The sequence below is a fragment of the Danaus plexippus genome, chromosome 8 (genome assembly GCF_018135715.1).
Source record: "Danaus plexippus chromosome 8, MEX_DaPlex, whole genome shotgun sequence".
NCBI lineage: Eukaryota > Metazoa > Arthropoda > Insecta > Lepidoptera > Nymphalidae > Danaus > Danaus plexippus.
In genome coordinates, this window is record NC_083542.1 from 8,239,874 (window position 1) to 8,266,417 (window position 26,544).

The 26,544-nt window shown below is 30.3% G+C and overlaps 2 protein-coding genes across 2 annotated transcripts in view; one reads left to right on the forward strand and one right to left on the reverse strand.

The window, feature by feature from the left end:
- Window positions 1–15,980, reverse strand: part of LOC116770913 (uncharacterized) — a 21,397-nt gene extending 5,417 nt beyond the window's left edge. Inside the window, exons 1-8 of the mRNA XM_032662555.2 lie at window positions 15,628–15,980; window positions 4,362–4,670; window positions 3,158–3,393; window positions 2,513–2,710; window positions 2,142–2,265; window positions 1,535–1,645; window positions 619–772; window positions 27–239 (exon numbers count right to left, since the gene is read on the reverse strand). Of these exons, the coding sequence (XP_032518446.2) occupies window positions 27–239; window positions 619–772; window positions 1,535–1,645; window positions 2,142–2,265; window positions 2,513–2,710; window positions 3,158–3,393; window positions 4,362–4,670; window positions 15,628–15,864 (1,582 nt within the window). The 5' untranslated portion in view covers window positions 15,865–15,980. The remainder of the gene's footprint in view (window positions 1–26; window positions 240–618; window positions 773–1,534; window positions 1,646–2,141; window positions 2,266–2,512; window positions 2,711–3,157; window positions 3,394–4,361; window positions 4,671–15,627) is intronic.
- Window positions 15,981–20,815: 4,835 nt separating this feature from the next.
- Window positions 20,816–25,674, forward strand: LOC116776855 (fatty acid-binding protein, muscle-like). Its single transcript, XM_032670133.2, has 4 exons — window positions 20,816–20,976; window positions 22,140–22,309; window positions 24,736–24,846; window positions 25,278–25,674. The coding sequence occupies exons 1-4, from the start codon at window positions 20,907–20,909 to the stop codon at window positions 25,335–25,337; spliced, it is 411 nt and encodes a 136-aa protein (XP_032526024.1). The 5' UTR covers window positions 20,816–20,906; the 3' UTR covers window positions 25,338–25,674.
- Window positions 25,675–26,544: the final 870 nt, after the last annotated feature.

A 26,544-nucleotide genomic window follows, 5' to 3' on the forward strand; every position in this document is an offset into this window, starting at 1 on the left:
GCGCTACTATAGACTAATCAACTTACCACTAAGAGCGGCGCCTGAGTATCCAAAGGCTTCTGCTTCGTATCGGGCAATGTTCCCGCAAGCCGGTACCAACCACGGCCAATCACACTTAAGGCGGGCAGCGTCGAACCCTAGACCGAAAGGGCAGCGGAACTCGTAGGCAGTTAGCGGCGCTTTACCATGGTCCAGACACGCGAAGAACCAACGACAGTTCTCTGGATCCGCGTAGTAACCTGAAGTGATACGTCTCAAAGGTATTATTGATTCGTTCTGAGAAACTTATAACACAGTGACTCTTTTGACGATTAAATTACACGAAAGTCTAAAGTCTCGATTAAGTCTGCAGCTTTGAAAATTTATATACATAAAATTAATTTGTGGCAATGATGAATATAATATGGTGAGATCTAAGACTTTCGCTAGTTTTGTTAATTTAAATGAAACTAATATTTTTCGGATATACCTACTACACGTGCTTTATTTTTGGTTAAAACTACATACTCTCGACGTTTCGGTTACTTTTCAGCAACCGTGACATTCATGTCGACAAATTTTTAAGTAGCATTAAATTGGAGAAACATTACGAAATCGATCACATTAGCATTATCTTACCCTCATGGTCCGGACAAATGAACCGGGTGGTAGGAACTGGCGCGATCTCTGATGACCCTGGGCAGGCGGCGGCATGAGGCAAAGACCCTGGCCATACACACACCTCATACCGCGCGTCAAACGCCAGCCCAGCGGGACAGTCAAATTCGAAAACCTAAATATTTTCAATATATGAACACACATGAACAATAATTAATAACTAGACATGACCAAAGCTTGAGCTCCCAGTACATGACGAACACGCTGTATACATACACATGTATGTACATTTGTTATGTTTGTCATATACTGGAAGCGTATACATTGGTGTTATCCAGTTTGTTCATATATTTTATTCCCAGATTTAATAAGTACACATATTTTTGTATATTTTCTTGTACGCATACATATAATTTGCAATCGGAGGCTTTTAAGGGGCAAGGAAAATACTGTCACTTTAGGACGTTGTACATTTCGCATAGCACGACCAGTCAAAAGAAGAACACACTTTTCTGATTGATTTAATTGTTTGTCATAATTGTCAAAGTAACGAATTGCATATACAATTTGTTACTTGGATGACTTTTTAATTGGAGCTATATTCCCTTTCATATTTTCAATACGATAGTATATTTTATTGACATCGTACGTAATTTAATTTAAGAAACATTTTCCAGTAGATGGTCAAATCTATTCAAATAGATTTTATTTTGGTGCGATAGATTCATAACCCCAACTTAGACTTGAGTAATGTAAGCATCCACGAAGACTTATTTGATCCTTTGATACTTCCTACAAAATGACGTATATATATATACATATTTAATTTTCCTTTCGTACTTAGGACTATTTTGGAAGCTATAGATATTTTATTAAAGCTAAACTAAGCAGTTCTTGTCAATAATATTGGTGTTTCATATAATACTATAATTCTTACTGTATATTCGGGAGACAGTTGATCGAATTTAACGCAGCGATAGAAACGAGCGCAAGAACGGGGATGTACGAAGTAGCCTTGGCGGGAACAGGAGAATTCTGTCCTCGTATCCTGAAACATTACATTAGTAATCATAAGCAACGCATACATTTTAAAAAATACAAGGGTTTATCAAAAAGATGGATTTTTTTTCAAATTATGTTCTCTTTTGGAACAAATTGCTTATCGAAGACTGAAATTCATAATTCGTGTAAAAAAAATTCATGGACATTATGTCTCGTAACATTCGGAATGGCCGTTAAAAAAATATTAAAAAATAACATTCGGTCAAAAAATATTTATCATAACAAAAAAAAAACAAGAGCCGTTTAATCAAAGGCTGAGTAAACCATAGTGTGACTAAAAAATCATTTCTATAACGGAACAAGTTCAAAGAAAGGTATTTTGTCTATAATACTGTTTAAGTTTTCACCCCTATTTGAATAACCTTGCAGTAACTATGGTCACGGAAAGACAATTTTATTTATCAAAATCGAAAATATAACGATTTAAAAGTGAGAATAAATTTTAACGTGACGTATTCCTATTAATAATTAGTGAAGATTACCTCTCTGATGGAATGTATGACACCGTCAGCGTCGACAACCTGAGTGATGCGGTAAGGTGACACTTGGAGAGCGTCCAGAACACGCGCGTTGTGTGGAGCGGAAAGGATCTCGTTTTCCAAAGATCTTTAAACGAATTGTTATATAGAAACTTAAATGGTCTATCACCCATTCAGAATCTCGAGCGTGTCAAGAATATTATAAATCTATTATAAAACATTATTCTTCATGCTCGTGATTTTTTAACATTTTAGTCGAATGATTTAATATTTTTTTCTTAATTAGAAAACATTTTAATTTGGAGAAGCGAAACTATTCCTTCAATGCACGAATAATGACGGTATAGGAAAATATGAAAAATATGAAAAATCACCTTAAAACGGCTGCCCTCGGCGCTCTACTCTGCTGGTTCAGCACTTTATTCAAAGCCGTCCTGAGAGTTGGAGCACAGGGCGAGTCCAGGTCTTTCTCAGTGTTGTACAAAGCGAGGCCAGCGAGACCTCGAACCCTCGCGTACTTACCCTTCACATCTACCGAGGATGCGTCTTCGAATGATATCCACGTCTTGCCCCTGAGTTGGTAAATAATATACATATTACAATGAATCAATTCCGATGGTTGATTGAAATGAAATTAACTAGAAACCGCCATAGTTTTTGCATGGAAAAATACATACTTATATGGTTGCCAAATAAGCCGTATCTGAGTTCTAACATTCGGAAAAGATATCAAATTTTTTTAATAATGCTGCCACAACTGAAACTCGATCTATATCACTTCCGTGATGATTTTTATTACGACGTTTAATTTGCATCATATACAAATATTTTTAAGCTATAAAATAGCCATTTAATCTTATTTAACCTTAATCAGTCAACCTTATTTGGGAACTGACATATCAAAATATAGATCATGACCTTTCCATGTTAAGTGATACACGTAATATCATTCGTCTTATCAGAATTATGCAAATACAAATCCGATTTGATTTGCAACGCGGTGTTGCGAAAATCCTTACTTGAATGCGTAAGGCGCTGACAGGTCCTGGTCTCTTTCTAAGGTCCATCTGCCTTTGCGTAACTGTCTGCAGAGTTCTAATTGGTCGATTTCTTTCGGATCGTCGTCGGTAGTCGGACTACCGGGCGTACTGAGGGTCTCGTTTAGGAGTTGGAACTGTCGAGCCGTAGCTGGTAAACTGATCACCACCTTCGAAGCGGGGACTCCTAAGCCGATGACTAGATCCACTACGGAATCCTAAAGAAATTACATGCATACATTTACAACAATTCAAATAACAGTATGTTTATAATCGTAATGTATTTCTTAAAGTCTCATGTAAATATCCAAGCTATATTTTAGTCATGTCGTCATAAAATACGCAGCTAACTGTAAATCGTCTATAAAAATTCATTTTATTATTATCATTGGACACATTTACAAGCGGATTCTCGCAATCCGTTGACTCATATTGCTTATAATAAGATAATTAATTTTGTATATTATAATGCTACAATCATAATATGTCTTGACGCCTACGTCAATCACATAGCGTGATTCTGTCTCTACAATAACATGATTTGCATAGGTTTTAGCATTCAGGCGAAGGCAGTTCGGTCTATCATGGAGATTTAATCTGCTCAGCCTTCTTTGTAGTGACGATTGTCAAGTATATCTAGATTATATAAAAACAACTAAGCAATTTACCATTTCAAAAAGATCCACCTGCTAACTGACCTAGATTTACAAAAATTGAGCAATCACTCGGCACACCTTAGTCCGTAAGAAATAAGGACGGAGATCGCTTGAATATTTATTATCTAAAAATTTTCTCGGACTACCAGTTTGCCTTCGTACCAGTTCTATATGACTCGAGAGCGGTTAGTCGGTGAAATAGAAATGATACGAACAAAGTCTTAGTTATTGCATTTAAAATTATATGTATATTGTATTATATGTACACAGAATAAACATTATGTTTCTAAACAAATTGGCAATACGTATTAAAAAATTATTTAAACTTGGATTTCCTTACACAGCTTAAGGAAAACTTTTCTACTGGAATAAATGGAAATGTTTTTAGTTGCTTTGCGGCTTTACACATGTAAGGAAAGGCTATAAATACTTTTGGTTACCTAAAATAATGCAAAGAACTTATTAACTTAGTTGAGAACTGAAATTGAGTAATGTCGTGATGATTTCTTGGGTCGTGTAAGTCTACTTACAGTATTCATCATGTCCCACAATCCACTCAGCCGACTGGGATGGTAGGTCATCTTTTTCACCAAACCCAGAGCATGTGTCTGGACGGTCATGAGGTCAGTCTTCTTCACTAAGACCCTGAGGTCGTAATACTTGGCCAGGAGTTCTGGGTGCGAAGGCAGCGCCAGGAACAATGGCCCACCTCCCGCTGCGGTGAGGGCAGCTCTAGCTGATTCCACCATTTCCAGGACTTTGGTCTTATTGAAGGCTTTGTGGGCATCGTATATTTCCAAACCTTGCACGTTCTTAGATTTGAGGACTTCTGTTAGATCCTGGAAAAAAAAAACGATTTAAAATCCAATATCCAGAGATTTAGTGTCATCCTTGCAACTGACTTATATGATGTTTATATCGAACTTAATTTTATGAAAAAACTATTAGTGATGTTAAAAAAATAACAAATATTTTAGTTGTAAAATACTTCGTTACTCGTAATAAGACCCTTGTATTAGTAAGTCGCTCACCAACAAAGTTTTTAGCTCCAAGCATACTAAATATTAAGTATTGCATTAAAGGTATTAAAGTAGGTATCGTAAGACCTATTTTTTTTTAAATAAATCATTTTATAAGATTTCTAAGTTCAACGCTTTAGGTGGTACGTGTATAGTGTCACGTAAGAATTTTAACCATATAAAAATAAGTATTTATTAGTGTAGGAATGCTGTATGAATTGAATATTTATGTTTATAATTTACTTAAAACAATATTATAAAGAGTTTAGTGGTCATTTCTAGACTATTGACACCGAGAAGGAACTCAATAAAATCTTTGGTATTTTTCTATGAATGCAGACATACCTACATTGTAATAACTATAACTCGTGAATAAAACTTTACTTACGTCTACTTAGACGTTTACTTAAATTATTATTATTATTACTTAAATTAAACATAAGTAAATATATATATTTACTTATGTTTACTTAAATAATACTTTTACACTCCTTGTGTTATGTAATTTGAAAGTGTCAATACAATAAAAAAAATCACTACAATTTAGTTTATAATTTAAACTTAATGTAAATTTTTAAAGGGCTTATGTTTTCTTCATCGATAGCCTTACCACGAGTCTGCTGTTTGCAACTAAATACAGAAAGTTTTTTGTTTTAACATAACTTTTCGCTCATGGCGTAGCAACAAAGTTGCTTATGGCGTTTCAGACACGTATTTCAAGGGTAACGTCGAATCGGGAAAACCTGGAAACCGGAAACCTCCCCTATGACTGTGTCTAAACCAATGCAACTAACTGCAACAGAGACAAAATACGGTGTTGTACGAATGAAAACCTGAACACTGTCCGTATTAAATTTGACAAAGTATACTTGTAGCAAGCTCACTGATAATGAGTTCATGTCAATGTTCAATTTATATTAGTAAAAAAAAATAAGGACAGGATGTACAATCTCTTAAGAAAAACCGTGAAATACAATTTATTTAACTTTAATCTCAATTTGGCGTCACCTAATGGTGTTTCATAAATAATTTATTAGCTTTACCGTGATTGCTGTTTTTTATTGACACTCACCAAGTCTTTGAATCAAATTTGTTGTAACTTAAATAAAATAATTTTTGTTAGAATTTTTTTTTTATATTTCCTACAAATAAAAAAATCTTTCATAGTGAGAACCATTTTGTAAAGAAGTCCTTTACAAAATTAGAAAGTCAAAAAGTTCAGCATGAATAATCACGATTCTGAATTTTGTTGAAATCTTGGGTACCTAATTTATTACGTAAAAGGTTAAGAGTCAAAAATCTGCACGTTGCATATAAAGTTTTACCACGAAATATTTAAACTTCCGGAATATCGATTGAAGGAGGCTCGTTAATTACATGAGTCATGACTAACATCTATCACTATAGCAGGAAACATGAAATTTTAGTGATATGATCCGTCAAAAACTAATTATAACATCCTTATTTTTATATGTTTGCAATAAACATTATTAAATTATTATCAAAGCGTCATACAAAACACAATCACTGTTAAAACTATTTAAAAAGTAATATCAATACTGTACATACATATATAGTAATAACTTCGAGGCATAATTTTTAAGTCTTAACAACATTTCACATTAAAAGGTAAAAATGTCAGCTGTCATTTGAGAAGTGTGTTGTCACTTTTTTTTTTAAATGGCACTCCCCATGCATTCGATGACCAAGTGTCAGTTATTAAGGCCATTATTATGCAATAGCCGACATTATTTATTACTTATGTTCCTAAAGAAATATTTATGAAGCGGTGTAACCTTCAATTTCTCTGATTTTAATACAAAAGATTTTTTATATAATATATTATTTTGTCATTTAAAACACGCATATGATTTGCCCTTAACAATTTTAAGATCGTTCGTAACAGTTAAAAAGACATAATACATTTATATCGTACGTTTATTTTATACGTGTTTTATTTCTTAATCCAAGTTTGGGTCACTGAATGATTCGGAGTTTTTATAGTTAAGATTACTTTATAGTTAATAAACTTCTGTCCTTAACTTTAATCTGATGTCTTACCTCTGAATAAAACAATAACTTTCAAAATATAGCACTAAAACGAATAGAATATATATTTTTTTATAGAGTTCTATTTTAATTTCCTATATGCTAAGTACACATATAAAAAAATAATGAGCCAAATAATCTTTGACTGTCAACTGTCAATCGCATCACTATCTCCTTACTGTTCCCATCAAACATACGTATTATTTTTTTATTTATTTTTTTCTACTATTCCTTTGCAATTTGCTCCAACTTACTATTTTAATTAAAAATTATACTTAATTGTTCCTTCTTTATTATATTTCACGTGTAATTAATATCAATAATAATATAAAATTTAAGTAAAAAATATAGTATAGTTGAAATACATACAAAGTGTACACAGGTCATTATTAGTAATTGCTTTAACTACTGTATAACCCGAACAGCCGAGAAAGGAGATCAGCCTTATCAATCACTCTAAGACACTTAGCTAAATTACTTTTAGTCAATGTTGATATAAAATATATTAATTTAAATTAATTAATTTGTCGATATAAAGTATATTACTTTTCAGCAACCGAAACGTCGGGAGTATGTAGTTTTTAAAAGTAATCCGAAAATATTAGTTTCATTTAAATGAATACTCGCGAAAGTCTTAGATCCCATTAAATATATTAATATTATTTATCGTCTAAGTAATTTTTAAACACTATATTTTTTTCTTAATTTTTCTAGTCTGTTGTCATTACTATATATGTGTTATACTATATGAACATTTTTATTATATGACATCATTCACACGGAAATTGCGAAATATTTTGCCAATGTCAGCTTTTTTATTAGTTGAACGAATTATAATTTTACATACTTTGTGGAGAAAACACGAAAGAGTATTAACATTCAATAATCAATGGATTAAAGCCTTTTTTTATAATAATCTAGTAATATTTGTCCACTTTTAGTTTATGAACATATATGTATGGCTGAATATTGACGACTCCGAAAACATGAATTCTATCAAATTTCAAATATTTAAATATGGAATATTTATTATGTCTTCTAAGATTTTCGCGAGTATTCATTTAAATGAAACTAGTATTTTTCGGATTTACTACGCGGATTCTATTATTTAAAAACTACATAATCCCGACGTTTCGGTTACTTTGCAGCAACCGTGATCACGGGCAGACGAGGTGTGTGACACACACCTCACCTCGTCTGCCCGTGATCACGGTTGCTGCAAAGTAACCGAAACGTCGGGATTATGTAGTTTTTAAATAATAGAATCCGCGTAGTAAATCCGAAAAATACTAGTTTCATTTAAATTTATTATGTCTTCCTAATCTGTAAAATAAAAATAATAGGTGCTACTTCCACTGGACTTAAAGCATTTATTTTATGGGTAAGTAATATATAATTTTAATTTAAACGTTCATTTTAATTAATAAATCTATACTGTATTTACGTAGTAATAGATCAAATAAATCGCCTTGGTAATGGGTTTACTTAAACCCTTCGAACTCGTTAGCTATAAGAGTTAACATATAAAGCATATCTGAGCGTGAATTTCATTTGCATACGAACATTGCGACACATATGCGACATAGGTGTATAATTGTTATGTATTGTATAGTTTTAGCTTTTAGCCTTCGACCTCATTCGAGAATATATTACTCTTATATGTAACAAAATGGTTTAGATTGTGATAAAACATTTTAAGTACAATTTTAACTTTAATCTTATCTGTATAAAGCTAACGTAACCTTATTTTCAGAAAATACCTTAAGGCGTTCCTTTATCAATACTTATAAATATTTGATTACAATTTATTAAAGCTATTTTTATTATCAATGTTTAGGCTTACTCAAAGGAATATGATTAAAAGGTATTCGGTATCTGTGCACTTATTTGAACAGTAAAATTCTTGAATTAGTGTTTATTTATATCTCACGTTATATACACCACGGGTCACGATTCTTATACAAGATGTCGCGTATTAGAATAATAACAACATTTATACACATTCTAATGCAACGTCAATAAAAAATGCAAATATCAAATTCTGTTACATCGCTACCGGAACGGACTGGCAACTTATAAGTTTTTTTTTTAATTTAACTACGACCTTATTAAAAATAAATCTATGGAATATTTTGAAAAAGTCAATTTATTGTTTATTGTAACGAGTATTATACTTTTGAATATACAGCCCGGATGATATATGAAATAAATTGTAGTTTTTTATAGAGTCCATTAAAATTTGTACCACTATCTAGAACAACACACAAAATAAGTAAATAATAATCCAAATAAACTTAAAGTTTTGACTGGACAGGATACTGCGAGCCGTCTCATGACGCTGTCAAACAAAATGTCAAAAATTACAGTAACACAAGAATGCTGTTGACATTTCTATAGATTGAGTTTACGGAGAAAAGTTTAAAGCAATTATCTCATTTTTGGTAAATCTACTGATACACATAAATTATGGAAAACTTTTAGTGGATTTTTACTTAAACTTTGGTGGGAATAAATCAAATGTTCATAAAGATTATTAGTATATATAATGAAATATATATTATGCATTTAAAGAAAATATTATAATTATAATAAAACAATAATCAATTGGCCGTTTATCTTAAAGGATCAGTAATAATATTTAACTATAATAACGTACTAAATGTAAAGTCGCGTCCATTGAATTGATATTGTTCGAACATTTGCATTTTACAATGTTGTTACTAGCTTCGACTTAAGGATATTAAAAATGTTGTTTTATAAGATAGATTTTATTAGAATGTCTTGGAAACTGATGTGAATATGTCAAAGAATGTAGCCCGCGAGGGATTAGGTGCGGCCAGTATATTTATGTGATATTATTTAATGTAACTTGTATATTATATATTACACATTGGTACATAAATGGATCAATGCTTGGCTGCCAAGGCGTTCCGCTTCATCGACTTTTGATATTTCGTCCGAGGGTCGAATTTCAAGATGTTAGTGAAATCATCAAATAACCAAAAGAATAAAAAAGAGTTAGTTTTATTTTTCATTATTATTTTGGAACAGGTTAAACTAAAAATCATATATCAAATTTCTGTTTTGATTTATCCCTTTGCTTTTTTACATAATTTAAAAATTACTACTGCAGATTTGTGGTACAAACTAGGGTCATTGGACATGAATTTTAAGATCAGATCGTAATTGCGACCTCCGATCGGATATTCTCCTTTGAGACATAATTTTCATACTGGTACAGTCTTATTTTCATTTGACATATACATCAATTTCTCATCTAGAAAAAAGTCATTATACCTTATTCAACAAGTATATTAAAAGAACATAATTAAAAATAAGATTATTGTTTTAAATAGGACATTAAATGTTTGTCAGTAATAGGCTTTATAATAGAGTATAATTTCAAACTTACCAAAGAGTACGAAAAAAGAAGGTTGACATAGAACTATGTTAAGGAAGTTATTACAGGCAAGTCACAATGTGGATGTATATATTTAAGCAATTAAAAAAAAATTGATGATCGAACTCATTAAGAAAGAAATCTGTCATGTAAGAATATTGACAATATGAATTTAATTATATTCGAATATTTATACCTCATTTATTTTAAAACGTGTATCGAAAAATAATTAGTAGTCATTTAGAAACTGAATTTATAGTTGTAAATTGTGTCACGTCGAGATAATAATGTTTGTTAACAATTTTTTTTTACTCAAGAATGGCTCAATAACGGAAAACATAATGCTCGCCAAATAAATGAGGACCAGTTTTAAGAGCTCCTTAGTAAATTTTGAACCTTAAAATATATTTAAAAAATTACTACAGGTGATGTCTTCTTTTATTCAACAGATTATATTTATTGCAGATTAAAAAAAAAGTTTTAGACGTCTTAAACTAAAATTAGGAGCTGATAATGTTTTTGCCTTAATTAAACCAGTCGTCGACAAAAGAAATAAAATATATGGTAAATACATATAAGCTTCCTTTAAAATAATTATTTTAGCATTAATGAAACAAAAAATGTTTGAATATGCTTAACACAAGTTTTGCATCATACGCGGTGTTTCTCGTTTCTCACTCATTCCATTAATCAACTATTCCAATTTCCCGTTAATACTATAAAACTGTTAACGTTTCCGATGTCGTGCAGTCGTGTGACAATGCATATGCATATATATATATATATATATATATATATATAGATTTTAGATTTTTTAGATATATATATATATTTTTTAGATATATATATATATATATATCTAAAAAATCTAAAAAGGTTATATAAAAATAAATACGATAAATAAACACGAACGCGGTTTTTACCTTGAATATTAAAAAATCCTAAATATAGATTAAAAAAATAAATAAATCACGTATTAATTATTATTTTAAATTTATTTTGTAAACCACGTGCATTGTCTTACGTCATATTCAGATCATTAATTCCATAGAATAGTGTTGTAAGCAATTTCGCAAGTAGATTTATCGATGTCTGGAACTGGTTTAGGGATATGTAGATAAATTCGAGCATTTTGTAATTTGCAAGCATGAAATACATATAGGACTATGTTGCAACACTATAATGACTTTATCTAAACCGATTTAAGTATGTTTATACTTTACAATATATTTTATGAGATGAATGTCGATCAAATTAGTCGCTCCTTTCAAAATTATTTTGACTTATCGTTTATGCAACGTGTCATAAAATTTGATAATTTCATACTTAATTAATTTATGCTTTCAATAATGATGTCAGCTATAGCCTTTTCAAGTATTATATAAAGCCAATAATTATAAAATCTTTCATATTTATAATCAAGATCGTTATATATCTCCGTGTAGTGAATTGGTGTTTGTGACATAGAGGATGTTTTTTGCGTTCTGACTTTTAGAATTTGCTTTCACAATTAAATCTTATGAATAAAATTATTTGTAACTGAAATTTATTTACATCGTTAAAACCTTTTAATTACTAGAATCAATGTTGTCGTGTAAAACCAAATATGGCCCAACCACATTGATTTAATCAAACTCGCACTGTTTCTTTGGAATAATTTTATAAAAAATTGCCCCTACTTAATATTTATATTACCAAAATTTATGTAATAAATAATATCTGCATGCAATCATTTAAAATTATCTGTACTTTTCTTTCACAATACACGAACACCAGGTACGTACAGAATGTGCACATCAAAAAAATATATTTTTGATATACTTAAAAAAATATTATTAAGTTAAAATTATTTTATGAGAAATTTACCGTTTAATAACTTTTTTTTTGTGACTATTTATTTATAAGTTTTGGAGTACATTTTTTTTTCTTTTCTCTATGGCTTTCGAGTAGGTACAATCTTTGTTGACATTAAAACCTCAATGACATAACAAGAGACTGCATTCCGATTAAAAGGAGAGCTGTTTTGACAGCCGTCAATTATGGCGGCCTTGACACACTGACAGAGACAGATTCATAGAGTAAATGAATCATTTTAAACTGTTCGCGTCCAGATTATTAATCACGGTATTGTTTTCATATTGACAACAAAAAGTTCGGTATAGTTTAAGCTTTTGTAAAATTTAAAATTTTACATTAAGTTAAACTATATCTATATTAAAAGTTTCCATTAGTTAAGACTGGGCTTGTATAGATAACTATTAATTCTGAAAACAGTTTATGATTATTGAATAATTATTTTCTTAATAGTTTCATATTTTTTTAACACGGATATACATAACTTAAGAGTCATTAATAAAACATATTTGTGTCATGACACTTATTACTTATGTATTTTAAAATAAGCTTTTAACAGCTTCCTGATGGAATAAAAGTTTTTATTGAAAATTGTTACTATTATGTTTTTTGACGTTACACTTACATATGTTATTATTTTTCAATATCTATTTTCCGAATAAAAAACTTGACAACTTTGAAAATTTAAATATAGTAAAAAAAAAAGTTCTAAAATTTTAGGTCATTTTTAAGATCCTTGTCTGAATTGATAATTATAATATAAGGCGGATATAAAAACCCATCTAGTAATTTTCCTTCATGTTATTTTATGCGTATTAATATCATAGCAATATATGAATAGTTATAGAGAAATTGATAAATTAATGAAATCGTAAGTCAATAAATTCTTTTTTTTGTATCATCCAAAAGGACTCTAACAACAAAGAAAAAAAAAAATATTTTTAATAGAAATGATTCAAAACAGTAAGTAAGTTCTAAAAACATATTTTTTAATAACATTTTCTCCACGGCCAGCGAGTACGCCACCACCAAATATGACTGACACAGCTGTCAGCCTGATAGGGAATTAATTTTTATTATCTCATCGGCTATAGTTGTACTGGCATCAATAAAATCAAAGTCGTGCTAATTTTTAAAGAGCAGTATTTTTACTATAGTTTTGATATAAACCTATTAAAGGGATATGGTTATAAATTCGGATATCCAATTAAAAACAAAGAAACGAAAAAAGCTTTCTTGTTTCTCAACACTTCGTATAGACTAATAAAAATTAAAAAAAATAATAACAAAAACAATATCGTCTTCACTTATTTATACGTCTATTAATAAATAAAAGATTTGTGGTGAAAAGTTATACAAGAACTAGAAGTTACAAAATCACAGTTAACAAACAAAGGATTTTAAAATGAGATAATATTGGGAGCTTGGAGAAATGTAAAGCATCTCTGAGTCACTGTTTCGCAACGAGTTACGCAATTGACACTTTAAGTACTTAAAAATACAAAAGATTGAAAAGTGTTCTGCAAGCGGTAAGTGGATTAACAGGGAGAACTTTTTTTTTTTGCGTAATGCAACAGCTGTTTTCGGGCGCTCGTGAATCCACAAGAGAGATTTAAATTAAAATTAATCATGCGGATATTTTATGATATATTTTACTCACTCTATTTTTTATTCTGTCACAATAATGTCCTTTACTAATACACGAAAATTAAAATACCCTATGTATAAATATTTCAAATTTTTTTAATATGCTTTCTTGTTAAAAGGACATTTTTATTTTTATGATTCAGGAATGCGCTTCTTGCGGTTAGTACCTGTTAGAGTTCAAAGCAATAACTATTTATAGAAGCGACCTTCTTAAGTCCTGGTGTCAAATTGTTACTTTGTTGTGTTTTTTAAGAATTTTTATAGCTCAAATAAAAAAAAAAATACAATGAATTATGGCGTTATAATATTCTGAACTTAAATTTCATCTGGAATGTTAAAAAGGAATACAAATTCATGAGATTATTTTTAAAATTTAGTATTCTTAATTTAATTTTTTTTTCCTAAGGTCCAAAAATTACAATCAAAGTTTTTAAAGTGTTGCCATGTTTCTCAACTGTTTTATGAATCTAAATATTGAAAGATTTATGCAGTAACTTTATTTTTGTTAATAAATATATCATAAAATATGTGAAAGGATTTCACGATGTCGCTACGAAATTATTTATTAAGTAAATGTAATAATTCATATACTGAATAAAAAAATATTACTCAACAATTTTGGATGCGATTTTCATAATGAAAAATATAATTAACATGACCATAGCTCGAAAAGTCCTCGACTATGTAAGAGACCAAAATATGTGAGTCATAGCAGTATGTGCCCACTTTACAACAACAAATAATTACAACGAACCTATTTCATATAAAGCAAAAACATACGTAGGACTTTGTAGCGAAGGTTTTTATTTATATTCCACAATAATCTAACGCAACCAAAGCTGTATAACAGAAATTGTTGCCTTGTATGGTAAAAAAAACATAAAGTTATACTTTTATGGATTTGTCTTAAAATAATAAACGAGACAATTAAAACGCCGAACACTACTCAGGTGGAAAGTGCATTGTGCAATAACGAACCTCGTCACTGATTAGCATCTGAAAGAAACTAACAATGAGGGCATTTAGCGCCGGTTAAATATTTTAAACTTTCCGTTAATTCAAAGTAACAAAATATACAGGATAATGAATCAATATCACTAAAACGATTATGAAAGACATACTTTTTTTCTATATCCTATATGTATAATAGTGTTGTTAAAGGATTTCAATTAAAAATCTGTGAGACTGTTCAATTAACATTACAAATGCACGTTAGAAGAATAAAAACTCAACATACATAGTAAAACTGTAGCGAAAGTAAGTTTTTAAAACAAAGGTGTGCGTTCATTACTGCCATGCAAGACAGGCGTGGCTTCTAGCTAGTTTACTATAAAACCTTTTTATGTACCTAAAATACTCTATTTTAGGTACATAAAAAGGTACACAAAAATTGATTTTGTTTCACGGCCATCACTTATGCCTACTTTGAAGCATAAATTTCCCAAATCGACCCGTATTTTTTTAAAATAACGATTTTGTATAGACTTTTAATTTGAACGATATTTTGAAAATATTTTTTCGCGTAAAGTTGTTTGTTAACACTAGTGCTAACGTGTAAAAAAATTAAAACACATCATAAAGTAAAAACATATTCGTGACTGTATTCTAATTTTATTTAATATTGAATATTTTGAATAAAAAAACATTTAACTGATCTTATTTCATAGTTCAAAACATTTTTATTTTTTATTAAAGAACTATTAATCGTCATTTTATTAAATTATTAATGTAATAGAAAAAAAAAATAAATATTTTAACGAAGAAAATGGTCTTTGACTGTAAGTGGCGAGATTAATACGAAATCATCTAATCACTAAATGAACATACCTTATCTCCTTCGTTGACGCGCAGGATGATCTTGATCCTTGGGTTATTTTTCCTGTAGTCCTTCAGCAGATCGTCCAGTGCCTCACCTCTAGAGTCGCCGGCGTACACGAGGTGCGTGCACTCAGATACATCAGATGCGCGCGCGCCCTCGACATAACAAACGAGGCGGGCGGCGCCCGGGCCTGCGCCCTCCGCGGAGTACACGGCCGCAGCCGCACAGAGCAACCAAAGCCACATGATTGAAATGAAATTAGTATGACATATCGGTTTTAAATCCAAAAAAATTAAACTGTCATATCGTTCCGAGCGCGTTCGTCGGCTGATAACCGCAGTACGAGTGGCGAAGTCCCCGTGGTCGGCCGCAAACATAGGCGCCCCCGCCCTCACGGTGACAAGGTCGCGCGCTCACCGACCGAACTAGAGCTGGGGGCACTGTCAAGAATACTTTCATGTCGTTCTAGTTACGTGTCGTAATAAACGGAATATTTTTCTTATCTATGCTTAAGTGCAATACTCGTTCAGCTACCGAATACAGTAGCACTAGGGCTAGTAGCATTTACTATAAAAATGAGCAAGCATTGCGTTGATGATATCTCAACAGTATCTTAACAGCACATCAATATTCTATAATATAAAAGAAAAGTCTTAAATCTATATGTCACAGGTAACTCCTGACCCGGGATGATATGGAAACGCTGTGGCCGCAAAGAACTTGATATTGGATCAGTAAGTATCATAACGGTATGCCACGGTCGAAGGCTGCTTCTCAGATACCCGGATGCACATTGACCAGCATCGGATCAACGCGCAGACGAAGCGCCTTATATTTACATATGTATCTAATCTCATAACAATATGAAATTTAAACATAGCTGACAACGAAACGAAACGAACGAAACATATAAAAATAAAGACGAATTGTAAACCTCCTCCTCTTTTGATGTCGATAAAATGACGGGTAGATGTCAAACTTGCTGCAATTAACAGGTTTTATAATTGGAAGCGGAATAAACTCAAATTATATCAAATTAAACACGCTTACCTTAAGTAAGAATAAATACGTAATAACTTATTAGTCATAGTGTGACTGTAAGTTCTCATACTCTAAACTCAGTTGTAATTTTACTGACAAACCAATATAAGTCAATTCTTTAAAATGGACATCTGATATAAGGGTTCCGTAAAATCGGTGAATTTCAGATTCAATCTTCACAATAATTAAATATTCTAAGAAACGAACAGAAAACTGATTGAATAAGACCAATACTTACTTTTACTTGGTTTTCTTAACTCATTTCAGAATGTGCGCGTTTAATAAAATAAATACTGATCGCTGTCTGTGTATGGAGGGTTTATAAGAAAAATATTATGTTACTTTTTCCACCTAATTGTTAGTATGTTTGTCTGTAGGCACTAATATCAGAAATGGCTTAGCCAATCAGAGCGGTTTCTACTAATATAAATATTGTAATACATTTGAACATGAGTGTAGTTTCCTTATTGTTTCGATTGGTACATAAATAAATTAATTATAGAAAATTCGAGAATTTGTAATCAAATAATTCTAAATTCAAATTATAAAAGTTGAACAGCTGAATAACTCGTCTTATCTGTATTTACCTATGGAAGCCTTTCCAAATAACATCCCTTCAGAATACTTTTTATGCTACGTTAAGGATAATGTTACTACATAAAAAATATGTTCTGCATGCTTACCCCAAGTTTGTATAGGCACACTATATACTGATAGTTAACAGTTTGTCTCCTATAAATCTTAGCATCTTGTAATATTAGCTATGCGATTTTGGCGGGAAAACGATAAACGCTTCGTATGTAACGTGCCGGTGCAAATACACATAAAAAACGCGTCTCAATGAAATTTGCTTGTAATAGGTTTGTGAGAATTAAGTTAACTGCAATCGTTAAAGATATAGGCTTTAATATAGAGCAACATTAGTATCGAATTTTCTTTCCTGAAATAGTTTCATTTAAATATGTACACGAAAATCTTAGGAATCATCACTTAACATCTTTTGTGTATTAAGGGAGATCTAAAATATATCATTTATTCAAAACATAAAACATATTTCTTTAAACAGGATAACTATGAAAGGTCTAGAACTGTTTATATTAAATCAGTTTCACTGAATGAAATTTTATTATTTGGGTTGTACTCTGATACGATCACATCCTATTCCCATAGTCCTTGACATTAACTAAACAATGGTATCGCATGACTCCATAATAGATGTGATAGAACATTTAAATAGACTCATAAAAACATTAACTGAGGAACTTTTAAACAACCACAGATTATAATTTCAAATATTTATACGTTTTCACTTTATGTTAAACAGTTTAAAAATCATTTGAATAATATCTATCCTATCCTATCCCTATCAGAAATAATGAATGTTAGTAAATTAATTACTATAGCTACGTCTTATGTAATGAATACTATCGCCTAATCTCTTTCCTCAGATTCACATCCGTTGTCCGATATGATATGCCAGGGATATTTTTTCACTGTCAAAGCCATAATGAAGGGAAAGTAACCAGACTAACACAGCACCACAGCGTGTAATAAGTAACTCCAATTTATGTTCAAAAGGAGAATAAATAAATAAAAATCTTGAAAAAACGTCATCCTTCAATTATTAATAGTTAATTTATATACTTTATTTAATACTTTCCTAACCAACATTTCTTTAGTCAACGAATGGTTAGATATTAGATTAAAATCACTACACTAGACCCCATATATATATACACACGCCAACACTTGGGCATTACAAAAAGGTTGTTAATTTAAAATATTGTTAAGTGTTTATAAAACTGTCTGTAAATAATCACAAATTTGTATTGTTGAACTAAAAGGGTACAAAATTTTATATATATGTACCCCGAAGGACAAACCACAGCTACCTCCATCATATGTAGTCAAATTTGAATAAAGCAATTAGAATGAAGACAATGCCGTACGAGTTGAGCGCAACAGCTGTGGTGTGTACAACTTATAACTTGTTGAAACATACACACATTAGCGAAGATTGTCAACAGTCTGTACAATAATAGATGATACACCATGGCTACAAGGAGTGACGGATTACCAGGGCTTTGTCCGGATAAATTGCACGCAGTGTATGGAATTTAATGTTCCTGATCATTTAGTACCCTTACCCCGACTTATAGTTCGATATATATATATATAAAATTATAATAATTTGATTAAAATATAAAGATTTTTATGAATCAATACCGCCAGCTCATGAATATATGTACCAGGATATAATAAAACAAAACAATTTATATTCAAATGCACGAAAAATAATATAAATAGAAAAGTCAGCTGCATCATAGATCAATATATACATAATTAAAAACTGTATTAAAATATTTATTATCTTGCTAGTTTTTAGCCTCGACTCCGTCCGCGTTAACGTCAGAGAGAAATGTGTAAAGAGTTTTAAATCAATACATATAGTAATCTACGTTAAAGAATTTTCATTTTAAATATCCTAGTGCTTGCAGCGCCATCTGCCAGGCTGATTTGTAAATCTGAACCATCTGAAGTTTTACCCAAAGGCGTACAAAAAAAATCAAACAAATCGAACCAGCTGTTTAGGAAGAGTTCAGTAACATACACGTACAGTAGAATTATATATATATATATATATATATATATATATATATATATATATATATAATTAAATATATATATAAATATATATATAATAAAAATATATATAAATATATATATATATATATAAGGATTATAAAATGACTTCACATCTAAGTAATGTTACACATTACATGTGTCAGTGACTTATCGTTATGTTTTAAGAATATCGTTAAACTCAAGGGCTTTTATGAAACTGTCTTTTAAAATAATATTTTTGTTTATGAGTTGTTATTGCCTGTGTTTATACATAATGATCGTAAACGACTTACGTCTGATAATTCTCTTAAGCTATACATATCTAAAAATAGTAGTCTAGTTTTTTTTCTAATACTATTATAGATGAAAAAGTTTTTGTGTGCGTGTCTGCGCATGTGTGTGTATTTATAAATGTTGAATGCAATCATTGTTTTTATTGTTTAAAAAATATTTATTGTTTAAAAAATAGCTATACTATTGGAATAATCAAAAGATTCCTTTTTGTCATAACAATAGCGCAGGATCAAAAAAATCTTACATAAGATACTGATGATAGAAACTATTTCATTTTTCAAATAATTTGAGTTTTCATCTTGGATATCTGTCTATAAAAAACTATATAAGCATTTTCGGACTTAACTTAATCAATATAGGGTAACTTATCGTAACAATACAATACCTCACCATATGCTAGCACAATCACACTGCATACAGACTATTAGCAGCCTTTCATTCATCAATATTCACACGTAACAATGTAGCCTACATTCAAAACTGAAAACGCTCCGCAGTGAGGTTATACAACTACCAAACTAATACTACTTAATTCTGACTATACTTAGAAAAAATATATTTTAACTTTAAAGTTCTGCACAGAATATAAGATTCGGAGGTGAATATGTTTGCAATTTTTTCTCTGCTTGTTTATCGATCATGATAATTTAACAATCTCAAGGGTTGAGTGAGGTAATGAAAGCTAATCAAAAAAGGCTATCACACCTACCAAAATGAATTTAAAAAAATTTCCAATTATTATTTTCATTCTAAGATTTTGTAGAAGATATACGACAGATTATTCTTGAGCCTTAAAGCATACATAACGGATCTCATTCGAATACACAAAAAGGATTTATTCTTTTATCACAGAAACAAAGACATGTTCAGTATCAAATATCTAAGCTCATTTGAAACCACCATTACAATTACAAGGAAATTGAAATCCTTTTCCTCATTAGCCAGTTTAAAGAAACACCTTGGTTTACCTCCACAAACGCTAACTATTACATATATTAAATTATTATTCCTAATAATAACTTAGGTATATTATTAAAATGTCATAAAACAAACCTTTCTCGTCGTTGTCGGTCTACTAGTTCGACATTAATTATTTTATGACGTTTTGTATGGAAGTGGATATGCAGAAAACAGTCATGTAAAAAATAATCTTACGTAAATACAGACGTAATAATAAAATTTATATCTATAGTAGTAATGAATCTACAATGACACAGCATTATATACAATCTTATCTAAGGGAATAGGTATTACAAGACATTATGTTTTAGCTTCTACAGCGCTAAATACTCTGTGTTTGTAGAAAAATATATTTTATATACGTGTGATGTGGTTTTCTGGAAAGAAGTTTAGGAGAATCCGATGTGAAAACATTGACAAAGTGCTAGCGGCGACCAGTGAGTGGATTTATTTTGTGTGATCATATTACCTCGCTTGCATTATCATTGTCTTGTAACGAAAACATGAAAAATTTACCAATTCACTAGCAATAAGTGTAGGTGATTTGACACATTTTGCGTAAGAGTTACGTTTTCGATATTTTTTTTTAATATAATGGATTTTCATTTCATCAAAGTAAATATAATGTGTGGATTTCTCTTTCAAGCAAAAATTACTAAATAGATTTTAATGCAATATACTATGTGGCTCATACGTTTGGGCAATGTAATATATAATCCGTAATAAAATTTTACTTCCAATAAAATGACACAACAGTACCTACTGTATCCATACGACGTGTCTCCATTGTGAAACTAAATAAAAAGAGGTTTTCAGCCTCTCATAAGTTAATCGTTATATGAATTACTATTAAAGTGGTAATAGATAAGAAAAGAAAACTTTCAGCTGTCTGTTTTTTTATTTGATAATGCAAAATGTTAGTTAGAATACAATTATATTTTGAATAAACACACAATTAACTTTTGTATGGATTTTTTACAATAATTGTTGCGTTAGGCACATTAATACGAAACCTCTAAACACAATTCTGAAATGCACGCGAACGAAAACCCGCTCAAAAGCTGGTTGGAAATATGAAAAATTTATTTCATTCTTATTCATAATATCGCCGGATAGTTAAGTAAAAATAAAATGGCAAAGTAAAGATAAAAACAAATTATATCAATTTTAGATAAGTGATAAACTGATAACGTGAAGCACATTCTATTGAAAATTTGACGTTGACATTATATCATACACTAGTTTTTGCCTCGACCTCGCCTGAGTGGACAAGGAAATTAGGCTCATTGAGAAATAAATAGTGTTTTTAACAGTCCATATATAAACCAGCCGACAGCGACATCTATAGTCTGCGTTGCGCGAGTTCATACACAAAAAATTTTACCGAATGGTAAATGGGCCTAATCGTGATGTCAATACGAAATTTTGGAATAATCTATAACTAAGCTACATAACTGTATATTTTCATCAAAATCTGTTTAGTATATTTTGCGTAAAACAGCAACAAACATCCTAATATAAACGTCCATACATCCTCAAACACATTGAATGATTATATCAGTAATATTGTTTGTCATATATTACATAATATGATCAACAGACCCAAATGAAGACATAGTGCAAATGTTGAAAGCTAAAGCCCCACTGGTCACGTACACCATAAACGATGGGAACATACTGCACATGGAATTGGAATTCGAAGGGAAGCACCTGAGTCATGTCTTCAAATTAGGAGAGGAACAGGAAATGCAGAAGAAAGATGGCAGCAAAGTGAGTTCCTTTTAAAAATTACAAAAAATGTTTAATATAATTCCTATATCGTGTAAATTATTTTTCTCTCTCATGTTAACAAAAGATGCTAGTGAACCCAAACAAATCACAAGCTATTATAATTGGAAGTAAGCAAATGTTTAATAAAATTAATTTTGACATCTTGCCCTGTATAGTGTACGAAGGGGTCAGAATCCCATTTCTAGATCGGGTTAAAAACTTAGGACTGTTAATTGATTGTCATTTGTCGTGGACAGCTCAAGTGAACGAAGTAAGCCGTAGAATGCACCATACTCTACATTCTCTTAAACGTCTGCAAAACTTCCTTCCTTTTAAAACGAAAATTATTCTCGTACAATCTCTTCCTCTTTCCTTACTCGATTACGGTGATGTTTGCTACCTATCTAGGTACCACTATACAACTGATGAGCTGCTCGATAAATTAGATCGGCTTCAGAATTTATGCATCCGTTTTATTTTCGGCTTGCGTAAATACGTCCACATTTCTGAATTTCGCAGCAAGTTAAAGTGGCTCCCCATCCGCTTCCGCCGGAATATGCATGTTTTAACGCTAATGTACAATATATTCAAACATTCTTCTCCCCCGTACCTACTTGAGCGTTTTAAATTTTCCTCCCCCAGAATTCTTCCTAATCGCTCTTGTGTTACACAAAATCCTCTTGATATCCCCTCCTTTAATACAATTTTTTTCCGTAAATCCTTCTCTGTCCTGGGTGCACAACTTTGGAACTCACTCCCATCTTCTGTCTACAAAGAGAGTCCAAGTGCACCTGCATTTAAACATCGACTTAAGAGACATCTTCTGTCACTTTCTGATATGTAATGTTTATTTATTTATACTATTTGTATATATTTATGTATATATTTTATAGATATATCTATGTATGTATAATATTTAAATTTCCTTTTATTTTATATATATTTTTGTATAATATAATATATAAATCTCTTTATTTTTTTTTTCCTTTTCTATTTTTATTGTACCTACACCACGCTTTCTCTAGTTTCCTTTATGAATAGGGTTTCTGGTAGAGATCTCTTTTTAGAGATAAGTTATCCTTTGTACATCACTTCTCTTTTGTAACTAATTTTGTAACTCTTGGTACATAAATAAATAAATAAATAAATAAAAGATTATAAGCTCGTGAACAATATAAAGTACAAGTTGTATGTACATACAACTATATACACATTTGCACATACGTGTATCATAAAAGATTAGTGTGTACAATGCTACAATAACTTTATGCAAAGATTCTTTGGTAACTGAAAGTATAGCATATAACTTTCGTCATATCCCCGATCTAATCAGTACTTCCAAGTTCCACAACAAAAGGGTAGCAGCCATCAAAAGAACTTAGTAGGCCTTAGTAGGTCATAGAATTGCCATTAAATAATCAATAGGTTTACATAAATGGTAATTTTTATGACAATAAAACCATAAAAATATTATATTAAAGTATCACCTGTGCCTAGCACAAGTTTTCATTGTCACACTACGCACGCACCGTTTTCCGTTTATCACACAATACCAACGTTAATACTACAATGTTGATTTTTTTATATGCTCAGTCTGTCGTATGACGATGGAAAGTTGAGATGCTTATCCTATCGTTGTCAATACCAGATATAGATTTAAAGCCGTGAAGAATAATAATACAAACGAATTCTTATAAAACATGAACAATAATAAGGAATATATAAGAAACTTTTTAGGCTTGATTTTGAGCAACAAAAAATATATCGTTATTAGTATTCATATTAATATTGATATAAATTTCAACAAAATTCATTGTAATCCACTTTTACTTATAAACGTTTCACAATGAACAATCAAAACGCAAGGTAAATTACGCGTAATATATTTCAATAATGATCCCAAAATCGATTATTTAAAACAATCATTTTATATATATATACATATGAAACGCTATTAAAAGGTTGCGTGTTAAATTTATTGCATGTACTCGAAAAATTATTTCTGTGTGTCTGTATGTCCATTACCTAAAAATTCCAAACCGGTTTTGATGAAATTTTAGTTTAAGCTAGCTTTCCCGAAGGATATTTTAAGATACTTGCATAAAATAAATCTGGAAAACGCAATCAAAGGGAAATAATATATTGAAATAAAGAGATACTACCCCTATAAAAACTACATACTATATTATCAATAGTAATTATTTTACCTCAATGTATTCTGTTTAATATATAATATTACTTTATGAAATATTTTTGTACAAATTACTTAACTTAGTTTAAGCACAAAAATGTACTCGATTTACAAAAAATATATATTTTAAAGCATTGCAACTCATAAACATTATCAGGACGAGGAGGCTATCCTAACGTACTTAGCACTTGACTTAAACAAAACTTAATTGTAAAAAATATGTTTGTCTCTACAGGTAAAGATAACATACAGACTCGAGGGTGACAGCATTTTACATCAAGTGATCAAAATGGACGAACGAACAGCGTATTTCAAAAGAGAATTCAAAGAAAATGGAGTCGTTATGGTAAATAAATTTAATAGTTATCTCATAAAATTACGTCCAACAGATCCGTTTTGCCTTACTATGAGTTTTTGAACTAAATACCGACTGTTATAAGTTTTGCGGTAATGATTATATTCTTGAGCTGATAAATTTTTTGAAAGACATTTTCATCAACACATTTCGGTATCGGACCTGATAGATTACAAAGTTATGTATACTAATGGTTATGTTTTGAGAATATTGAAAATATCTTATTATTTATTGCACACGAATTCAAGAAAAAAAAAGGTACGTTTTTCTCTGGTAAAAATGTTTGAAATGTATTTTAATTCCTAAGAGGTTGATATAATTATTTTCCTATTATTATATTGATGTTACATAATATGAATGTTCTCAACTATAACAATTACTAAGTAAAAACGAATATATTTTTTTTATATATTTTTTTTCAGACTATCAAATTAGACGGCACAGATCTCAGCGCAACTATACATTACGCTCTTGTAAACTAGGTTATATTAAATGTATATTTTTAAGTATTATCGAAAAAGTATTTATTTAATTATAACATGTAATTTTTAAACTTATCAAACTTAAATCCAATTTTTTGTTAAATAAAACGTATGTTAATTTATTAAATTATTGATGTATAACATTTATGAGATGCAAAATTAATTTCCCAATACGAATAAATTGTTACAGATACATAAATTAATATATCTAAAGTGTACGTATTAGGGGAATCGAAATGTCAACATCGTAAGGAGAATCAAATTCCTTAGAGATAATAAATTATGTAGTATTATATTATATTAATAAAAATATTTACAAAAATCAAATTTTTGATTTTATATAAATTAATTGATGTTGGATCGTAACTCAATAAACGAACATAAAATTAATAAATTTTGAATGAGTTTTATCGTTCAGTTTAATTTTATATTCAATAAATTATGATAAAAAAAAAATATATATGAACAGAGGCACCAGCATGGACGTCCATGTGTTTTAAATCGTCTATGTTTTGGAGTTCAAAAATATGTTAACATTCATTTATATAAAGAAAAAATTTAATTAAAATCATATACACATCAAACACATCAGTAACTCAATTAATGTTAATAACTCTATGTGACTCTAATAACTCTTAAAGCTGTTTTTGTTAAGAAATTATAATAATTATAGTTAAATTCGTTTAGGAACTCAGTAATTTGTTTTTACTTTTTATAAATACATCGAAGTATTATTACTTAAATGCTACTTACCAATAATAACTCTCATAACTAACCAGCAAATATTATAAAGGCCTTATAATTTATATAAACTGTGTACTATAATTATACAGCTATATAATGTTCAATTTAAATCACAACTCGGTCCCGCCCACCCATTGTTTAACGTCATGAAACAAAGAGCTCGGTGTAACTCGTTTAAAATATAAGGTCACTTTTTTTTTCGTCCACTTATTATAAGGATTAACCTATATAAAGTTGACGACTTACTTACACTTTAATTTACGGTAACTAAGTATTTAATTTTGTTCTAATAGATAAGAAAAAGCGCCTGAGATAGCAGCTCGTGTTTTTAGTATTCTGATTTCTTGATCAATCTATAGAGTATAGAGCATAGAGTTCAGCTCATGTAAATGACCAGAGACTATTTTGCTTGCGTCATCACATTACTACACACCGCGCGTTAATAGTTTTTCTGCTATATATC

Bases quoted from the DNA above. Each gene is read 5' to 3' on its own strand.
- LOC116776855 (XM_032670133.2), top strand. From the start codon at position 20,907: ATGTGGTTTTCTGGAAAGAAGTTTAGGAGAATCCGATGTGAAAACATT. The intron at 22,310-24,735 runs GTGAGTTCCTTT...TTGTCTCTACAG, and splicing joins AGAAGAAAGATGGCAGCAAA to GTAAAGATAACATACAGACT. The intron at 24,847-25,277 runs GTAAATAAATTT...ATTTTTTTTCAG, and splicing joins AAGAAAATGGAGTCGTTATG to ACTATCAAATTAGACGGCAC.